Here is a 10,456-nt window from a genome sequence, read left to right on the forward strand (position 1 = left end):
TCAACAAAAAATAGGTAAAAAGAGTAATTTAACCAAAAAAACAAGAAGATAGATCGATATTTTACGGTAAAGGAGTACAAAATTTTAATCTATCTCGTTAAAAATAGATTAACCCATCATCTCTATTTTCCTATTTTCTTTAGAATTTATTTTATATATATATATATATATATATATATATATATATATATATATATATATATAATATTTAATCATATGTTCCTAATTAGAGAAGTGGTATTTCTGATTTTTGAAGAAGAGAAAATTGGGAATGACAAGTTTTTACTCCGGGCAACCCTCTACTTCACGTTACACCTCTCAATTGTTTGGGCCTATTTCCATTTCACTTCATGCACCACACACTTACTCTTACACCTCCATTACCTTAATTCCAATTCTACCGTCACTTAAAACTTTATATATCAGGGAAAAATAATGAAATGATGATAAAATAATGAAATAAAGTAGAAAAATAATAATAATAATACTTATTTTTTTTCAAAAATTGATCACAACGCCGTGTAACAGAGATAATATGAACATTTTTGGACCAATCAATTTTGAAACAGAATCTCTAGTGACAAATGTTAGTGTTTTAAGACGTGGAAGCTTATTTTTTTGGAAAAACTATTTAGGTAAAAAGAAGTTTATTTATTTTTGTAAGTTCTAAATAATGATTTATTTTACAATCTATATATTTGGTAAAATTACTTAGTAGTTTTAAAATAATGTGATTATTTTATGGTTAAACTTTTGAGATTGATGTGATAATAGTACTTGAAAAGTGTGTTAATTTTTATAAATTCTAATTCTTAACTTGTTACATGATTTATGATTTATGATTTGATTGGATTGAATTAATTATTAGTTGTTTTATGTTTTGAGGATGAATGTATTACAATTGTATGTATTTTATGAATATGGTTATTTTAAGGTGAAATTTATTATAGTATATATATTGGTGAATGAATTTCTATGTAATATTATTCAAATTCTACTAAATTCTCATACTTATAAAGAATGAGATTTAAGTGAGAAGATAGGAAGGATATTCGTAGTATGCAGAATCAGTATTAAATGTTATCATGAGTTGTAGAATAAAAATGAATTAATTGTGTCATGATGATATTGATATAAGATTATAATTTTTAAAATAAGAAAATGTTGTTGTTGATGTTGAATTTAATATAGAATAAATTTATGATATGAACCATATATACATCTTCATAAAGAGTTTTATAAATTTATTTGCATTGAATGTTGCATGATAAGTTGAATAATAAATGTGATTGAAACTTAAATTATATATATTCTTAATTACATATAAAACTTTATAAAAATATAAATAAACTTCCTTTTATTTTCTTTTTGGTTTTTATCTGCAATGATAACATATATATATATATATATATATATATATATATATATATATATATATATATATATATATATATATATATATATATATATATTATATGAGTAGAGGACCTGATATATGTTTTTTTATAAAGGACAGTGAGAGCAATAATAAGATAACCAAAGTATAAGAATGATAGATTAGGATTCTATGTATGTGTGTTTTAGAAATCCTCATGTAATCTTTATCTTTTCTTTAAAAAAAGTTATAGTAAAAGGACGAATACTTTTGAGATGTTACAATTTGAACTTTTTATCCTTACATCCATTAAAAGATGACTTATCCTTAAAGGATAAATCAATGGAGGAATTTTTTTTTATCTCTAATAAAATCTTACAATTTTGTTTTTACCCTCATTCATTCTTTTCTCCATTTGTAAATTTTTTACTTTTCGTTTTGCTTTTGCTACTTATTGATATTCTTTAAATGACGGATTATTCATAAAGTGCCAAAATTAGCAGCTAAGTAGAATTTCCATATGTATCTTCTAAAAGTTATTTTTTTAGAAAATAATAATTAATATGGTGCAGAGGATGTTGTTTTCCTTCCTTTAAGATTTACATCCTTCTTTCTTCAACTCTTTCTAATTCAATGCTAAAACCTAAAGAGAATGAAGATCAATATCTATGTTTTTTTCTTTGGAATTTTTCATGTTTTTTTAGTTTCATTATCAGATAGGGACTTTGAAAGAAAAAATGGATTTCAAACTTTAACTGAAAATAAATAATATCGTTTTCATTATATTTTTTTTTCCTTCATAACTTAAAAAAATTATTTATATTAATTGTATTATCGTTATCTTTAAATGTTATAATTACCGGGAAATATTGAATAACATGACATATGACTGTTATAGAGAACTCATTAGGAGAAAAATATATGAAATCATAATGTTGGGACGAGAGAGTAGTCATATATACGGTCTAAAAGTTTGTAAAAATTGTAAGAGCAATGTTTTCTGCATCTTACCTATTTCTTCCTGCACCTCCCATTTTACGCATTTGTCTTTCATTTATTAAAATCAAATGAAAATTAATGATGAATTAATGATTTCGTAACCACCGACAACCCTCCTAATTCGCCCTACATGCACCTCCTTCCTTCTTTTTATTTTTTTACTTTCATTCTTCACTTCTTCACTTCCACTGTTAAAAGGTTAAACAGTAGTGATTGTCTGGTGGTGTTGTGCACAATAGAGGACGAAAAAGGTTGGTAGTGTTGTGCACAGAGGAGGACAAAGAAGGCATCGAGAACTCACGAGGTTAGTACATTAGTTGAAGTAAACGCCTTAAACACCTTAACCGTCGATGAACCCCAATCGTACTTCGACCTGCGGTTGAGGTGTGCCACATTTCCAAGAGCGGTTTCATCTAGTTTTTTTATCTAGTTTATTTTGTATGGTTCTTTATTTTCGTAGTTGCACGTTTTATTATTATTTCCATTAGTATAAGGAGAGTGGACGAGAACAGAGGGACAATTAGGTTTTATTTTTCTTTTATTGGCCATGCAATGCATAGGAAAAGATAGAGTTACAACAAAATAGTGGAAAAAATTGAGGAATGATATTTTCGAATAACAACTGAAGGGTTAGGAATAGTAAGTGAGGTTTTGTGTTATACATTAGAGTGAGGATAATATTGTTTCTGCATGTAGAGGGAAAGTGGAGATGGGTTTCTAATAGATTGGTATGAGGTGAGTGCAGAGAGAGGCAAATGCATATTTATAGTTGATGGAGGGAGGAGTTAACCATGAGGTAAGTGATGGAAGGAGAGAGTTATTATTTGATATTATCAAGTTTCGTTGTAGAGGTTGAGGTTTCCCCCTTTTAAGCTTGAAATCTTCCTTTTAGCAAAAGGTGTTAGGTGAAGTAGGTTGGGTCCATTTGGGGCTTCAAAGAATTAGAAGAATACGTTGTTGAATGCAGTGCTACGATAAGGGAATGAAAGAATATGTTAGTGGGTTTTAGAGTTGAGTAAAATAAAAAAAAATGAAAGGAAGAGAAAGAAGGGTTATAATAATAGTGAAAGAGAAAGAGAGGAATGGGTTGGTCGTAAGTGAAGGAAATTGAAAGAGAAAAGAACAAAGAAAAAGAAAAAGAAAACAAAGACCAAATATGAATATGGTTACTAAAACTGAATTAAATACTAACCTAATAAACAAAAAACACAAATAGCTGTAACTCCTAAAAGCACAACCCTAAAACGCAACTCGTTAAGTGCAACTCCATGTGTGGCAACAAAAGTCGCAGATCCAAGTGCGGTTCGCCTCAGGCGCAGATCCAACTGTGGACCACCCACATCCGCACTTCAAAGTGCGCTAGCCATGCAACCCAACCGCAGGTCCAACTGTGGTTACCATCAGGCGCAAATCCAACTTTAGCGCCACCTCATCCACACATCCAAGTGCGGCGGGCATTAACCGCAATTCCAAGTGCGGTTATGCCTGCAACTCCTCCCGGTTCCAACGCCTAACCTAGATCAAGCATAAAAGCCATGCTCAAGCGCATATCAACCAGAAATCAAGCTCAAACATATATTCTATCATACAACAATACGAAACATTGAACAAATGAGGGAGGAGGGGAGGAGAAAAAAGAAATAGTCCAATCTTTCAGAAATGGGTGTAGGTTTAAAATGTAAGATGCGGCAGAAACTTTGAGAATGTATTAACTTTTTTATAAAATAAAAATATTCTTAGTGACACTGACAAGGGATACAGTTGGAATTACAAAAGAATTGGGAGGTGCAGAATGAGTTTAGTAATGTGCGCGGAAGAGCACTCAAATTGTAACGATGTTTTCCTCGTCTCCCTATTTTCTTTCAACACCTTTATGTACTTTAGATTGTTTCGAAAATGTTATTTCATAACAAAATAAAATTATTATAGAATGTTACAAAATCATCATTTATTAAAATCGCATTCTGTGCTAATAAAATTATGTTAACATTTTTGTTAGTATCTTCTATGAAACAAACCTTTTATAAGATTTGTTGATCACTATCATTAAATGTTTTTTTTCTCAATATTGGCTAATGTGAAATGATTGAAAAATTGGAGCAACACAACATACTTTAATAACAAATTTAACATGATAATATGGCATTTAAGATACTTTAAACTGATTTAATTTACTGGAAATGTTAATAGAACTAATGTTTGAAACTATTAAAAGCTTTTAATTAGTTTTTAATACTTGAAAGATTAAGTAGAAAGAAAAAGTAGTATAGTAATATTTTGATAATGCATTTCATCTTCCATCTATGGAGGTTTTGGAAAATTTTCCATGATTCTTCACACACTATAGAACGTCAAATTGTCCAGCTGATAAACCTCCGATTTTAGCAGCCAGTGACTATAGTTGACAAAAAAAAGTGCTAATTTCCAAGGCTGGTTGCAAGGACAACACGTGCGAAAACTATTGAGTCAGCGCTGCATTCAACGTCAACAAGTCAAGTTAAAATTTTGTTCTGAAACTGCTTCATCATATTAATTATATATTTTGGTTAATCTTAAATTGTTTTTCCCTATAAATCTTTACAACATGATCAAACCGCCGACAGCAAACCGTAAACCTGTGGCAGCCCTCACACCTACCATTTTGAGCAAAACTCGCTTTAAATATTTAAAAACAACTTCATTATCAAAAAGTTGTTTTTATATATTTAGTCTATTTCATAGACATGTTTCAAAAATAGACCTCAAATTTAAAAGAGACTTCATTTTTTTTTCATTTGTAAAAAAACCAATTTTCTTTTAGAATACAATAATATTATGATATAAGGTTAAACCAAAGACTATTCCTATTATTTTCATTTGCTTTGTCACATTTATACTTTTGTTTTCTATTTTTAACCATTTTTTTTACTTTTCACTTCCTCTTTTTCTTTCATCTCAATATTTCATATATCATAGTTCTCTTGTTGAAAGGTTTAAGAAGATGGAAATGTTCATCTTCAATAATACAATGCAATTACACTAATTTTTTTTTTTTGGAAAATGTAGTTTGACATGCTAACGTATAACTACATTTAAATGACATGCACACATGTCATTATAAATTATTTTTTACGGAATAACTGGTTATGTTGTTGAGGGGCAATTTAGGAAAAGAATTTTGAGAAGGGAAATAGAGGTATTTGTCATGTTAAACGTAAACAAGGGGTATTAAAAATGTAAATGTTTGACTAAAATATAGGGTATATGCAATTTGAGGAGAAGGAAAACCAGAGTTGGAGCTTGGGTTTCGTTGGTTGTATGAGAGGAAGGGAAAGTGAAGGGGAGTTGCGATTATGGTAGGAGGAGGTGAAAATTAATGTTTCCCTAATTGGGCTTGGTTCGTGTTCTATGGCAATAATGGTATCATGTGATTTTAAGAGTGATGCTCCCTACATCTCACCTGTTTTACTCTATACCTTCCAATTGACAGTTATGTCATTCATTTAATAAAATCTGAAAAAGTATAATGATTGTTTAATGATTTTTTCAACAACCAACAACTCCTAATCATGTACTATTGTACAATAATAAAAATTAAAAATTAAAAATTAAAAAAATGTTAACAAACCAACAAAAAAGTTTAAAAAAACCACAAAAACACAACAAATTAAATTTAAATTAATAAATGAATCAAAACTAAAAAAATATACAAGAAATAATTAAATAATAATTCATCTTGAAAAATAAAATATCAATAAATAATTATAGATTCAAAAATTTAACAAACAAAATTTAAATTTCTAAATTAAGAAAAATTAATTACATTAAAAATAAAATTTAAAGAAATATCAAATATACAAATTACAAAATATTAACTGTAAAATATTTAATATTTAAATAAACGAATAAAAAAATATAAAAAACAAATCAAATTCAAAAAACAGTTAAATATCATAAAGCAAATCAAAAGTAGAAAAATAATGCACTTACCATAGTTCAAGTTGTGGCAACTGTAAAACTGCACTTCCAAGTGCGGTAGCGGCATTTTCAACTGCGACGCAGTATGAATTGCACTTCATACTATGGTTAGACCACGTTTCAAACTGTGGTGTCTCAACCGCATTTCTAAGTGAGGAGAGCTATGCAATCCTATTCTAACGCCTACGTGCTCTCAACTAGTATGGTTAAGACATCGACCTTCATCCCATTCAGTCTTGAAATACATCCCAACAAATACAAACAACACATACAAATATTACATACAAACAATTCATACAAATATTACATACAAACAATCCATACAAATAACACATACAAACAAATATCATCCATCAAATACAATCTTTCTATTATACAAAGCTTAAGAAAAGAACAACGAACCTAGACGCCCAAGATAAGAAGAACCACCGCTGCAAGTACTCACTACGATACCACCATGTCTGCCACCGAGAAGATGTTTGTGTGCGGCAACAAGTAAAGTGTAGGATTTTAGAATGTGAGATGCGACATAAAAGTAAGGGGTGAATACTTGATTTTAAGTGTTGAATGAATAAAAGCAGTCAAAAAATTTCTACGGTTCTGATAAGGACATAGTTGGAATAATAAAAAAAAAATAGAAAGATGCAATGTAACACCGGTAAGAGGCAGGAAAAAACAATCAATCTTAAATTTAAAACAAGTACAAAATTTACCAGTTTACCCTGTTTATAACCCACCACATATTACATCATTTTAATCATAACTAACGTGTCACTTGTCTGACGACTGCGCTAAAACTTTATGCGACACTATTAAATTACTTAATATTTTCAATTTGATGTATGTCCAATAAAAACACGTCATTTAATTCTGTGCAGGTTTGTTACTCAAAATTTTCTCAAGCCTAAACAATGCTCCTACGAAAATTGTCCAAATCAATAAAACTAAATAATTAAATCAGTTGATTAATTAAACTAAATTTACCTGTTTATTAATGACCTTGTTTTATTATTCACGAATAAAAAAAAACTCTCATAATATTTAATAAGAAAAATGTATCATTACATAGAAACTATAAAATGCCTTATGAAAAGGAAAACCATCAATTTTCTATAAAACATGTCTTACAATAAACTTATAATAAAAAATAATAACAAGAATTTTTTTTTCAACCAGCATTTTCACGATAACTATTAGCATGCACCTTAAAAAAAATAATAAAATTTTTTTGGGACACCTAAATATTTTACATCCATATAACACACTGCTATCCTTACTTTTTATTCTCTTTTTTCTTAAAATAATACAAAAATTTATATTTTTTTTATCATTTTATCCTTGTAGCATGTGTCATATGTCAAATAAATATAAAAGTGTGTCATAATATCATTATAAAAAAATATATATCTCCATTTGAAATGACAAAATTAAAGGAGTTTCTAAAGAAAGAATCACGTAAGGACATTCAGCATGAATTTGAAAAGGTATATCAGGTAGAAAATGAAATGAAAATCAAATGTGAGAGACAGGATTTTAAGCTTAAACAACGCACAAGTTAATTGAAAGTCTAAAACCCAAAACAAATGCATTTTATTTTATACTAAAATTTATTGATAGTATTGGGAAATTTTATTAATTTGTCGTAAGAGTTACACGCAATTAGCCTCGTGAGATACCCTTCCATAACATAGCATTGTCCGTTCAACCAGCTGAAGGGCTTCACATAATGTAGCCACTGGTGCATTGATGAAGACATTGAAGCAAATAACATAGAATTTGATGATTCCACCTCAATTGTATATATGGTTTCATTTCTGCTTTTGGTGAAGACTTTCATGGTCACTAAAGACAAGAACTCAAGATCTGTACACATACTTCTATAGACAAATATAATTTCAATTTCTACATGCAAATCACAAGCTTTTGTAGGCATCAATCTTCAGACTTGTTAGTGTATACAACTAGGAAATGAAAAAAATAAATAAAGAATAAGATGAAATTTAAATATGAAAAACACAAAAAACATCATTATTTTCTGCACCAATACATATAACTCAACCCAACCAACACCTTCACAATGGCCTCCTCCACCTTTTCCAAATCCGAATAGTGCAAAGTTTGCAACAACAACACCGTTGGCCTCGTCTCAAACTTTTGCTTCTCCATGTTCCTCTCCGTCTGCCACCTCACCATGTCATGAGCCACCGGAACCAACCACTCCATCACCCCCGCCACCTCCTCGTGCCACCGTCTAACCGCTGCCGACTTCCCATCTCCGTCTCCCTTCAGTTTCCTCCATTCCAACCACTCCTCTTTCAGTTTCTGCCTCAACTTCGTCTCCAACCTCCCAGGCAACATCTCATACAACGCAGCTCGCGCGTCGTCCCCAATCGTAGCATCAGGCGCGTTCATGCACCGTTCCGCCAACATAATCACGTTCGCGTACCGCAGCGAGAGCCCCGCCCCTCCCACCGTCGTGGCAGGCGCCAGCCGCATGACGCGATTGTTCCGCGCCGCCTCTTCTCCTCCCTGGGGAGGCGAGTGGTGGTACCGGAAAACCCCGGTGGAAGCAGTCTTCTGCACTTGACAACAACCCCACACGCGCTTCCGAATGAACAACTGCTCCTCGGTTTGGTCGAATAAAAAGAGGTTCATCCTATACAAGTCGCGATGTTCAACGCGACAACAACAATTCTCCGGCGATCTAGCAATCCTGGGGCGGTTATTATTCCTCCTCTTCTGGTTGATACCTCTGGCGACATTACCCGTGATGAAGATTCTGAAAACGGTACATATTCTATTATAGACAATGCAAACAATCCTCGCCATGAGTCCGACAACCTTGTTGAATGTCTGACCCCAAAGGGAGACTTGTTTGAAATACATAATCTGTCTCCGATAAAATATGATTCTATCATTGAAGCATTCCACCTTGACCTTGAGGCCGTTGTTTGCCCTAATGTTTCGCCATCGTTGCATTTTTCTCTCCGACGCTTCCATCTCCGTGAGGCACTCCATGGCCTTGTGGAGGCTCCTCGTTGCGAATACGAGCTTTTCCATGCTCTCGATCTTCTTCTCGACTTCGCGGGTTCCGAACTCGAGCTTGCGGGCGTCTAGGGCTTCGAAGCGGGCAAGGCTTTGGTCGGAGCATCTAGCTGCGAGGCGGGAGACGGTAGCGGCGGCGAGGTTGAGGTCCTCGAGGCGCTCGGCGCAGGCGAGGGTGAGGAGGAAGCACTCGTCGCGGGAGTTGAGGGAGGAAACGGATTTGGACCTGATGATGTTGCGGCGGAGGTGGACGATTTCTTGGGGGGTGAGGGAGTTGTAGAGGGAGAGGAGGCGGCACATGGTCTTGGCGGCGTCGAATGCGAGGACGCCCAGGGTCTCAGGTGGGGAGGGTTCATCTTGGATGAAGAGGCAGCAGAGGTTGGCGGCGCCGGGACAAGGAGCCATGGTTGGAGCGGGTCACCAACCCCTTTCTCTCGACGACGTTCTAATATTGATTTGTGGTTTCTAAACTTTCACAACGAATGTTGGTTATTTAAATTTTGACAGGTCCTTTGACTGAATTTTGGTGGTGGCTTGTGTGTTGGCTGGTGGGGTGCTTTTGTCAAATTCTTTTAGTTTTTTGCTTTTAAAATAACCACTTTCTTTTCTTAAATACGAGGTCTCAAATAACCACCTTATCAATAACCTAAATCAATTATTCCGTTGTTTGAAGCATATTACGTTTTATGGTCCAATCAGAACAGGTAAATAATGTCAATCATTTTTAGCTCCTCCATTGAATCTACGCATGGTTAAACTAAAAGAAAAAAAAATTAACCTAAAACTTTATATTATATGTACGAAATTCTAATGTGAATACTTTTCAACTTGGATAATCGAAAACATGTCAAAATATTACTTTGCTGTTATAATTTTAAGTGGATATGTTTACGTGTTGGCCTTTTGTCGAGCATGTTTAAATATTAAATTCAATATATTTTTTGTATTAACACAGAAGTTACTCAAAGTTATTTTCATTCAAAATCAATTTTAAATTTACATATAATTAATTCTTTAACATTAGATCCAACTGAAAGAGTTTAATTGGTTTTTAATGTGGCATTAGATTCCACCAGTGAA

The 10,456-nt window shown here is 32.5% G+C and overlaps 1 protein-coding gene across 1 annotated transcript; it reads right to left on the reverse strand.

The window, feature by feature from the left end:
- Positions 1-8,262: 8,262 nt before the first annotated feature.
- LOC124846548 (protein PSK SIMULATOR 1-like) lies at positions 8,263-9,816 on the reverse strand. Its single transcript, XM_047323825.2, has one exon. It carries the CDS (start codon positions 9,779-9,781, stop codon positions 8,360-8,362), a length of 1,422 nt encoding a protein of 473 aa, XP_047179781.1. The 5' UTR covers positions 9,782-9,816; the 3' UTR covers positions 8,263-8,359.
- Positions 9,817-10,456: the final 640 nt, after the last annotated feature.

This window comes from Vigna umbellata, chromosome 5 (genome assembly GCF_029865625.1).
Source record: "Vigna umbellata cultivar VRB3 chromosome 5, Vumbellata_1.0, whole genome shotgun sequence".
Taxonomy (NCBI): Eukaryota; Viridiplantae; Streptophyta; class Magnoliopsida; order Fabales; family Fabaceae; genus Vigna; species Vigna umbellata.

Coding starts and splice junctions, on each gene's coding strand:
- LOC124846548 (XM_047323825.2), bottom strand. CDS start 9,781: ATGGCTCCTTGTCCCGGCGCCGCCAACCTCTGCTGCCTCTTCATCCAA.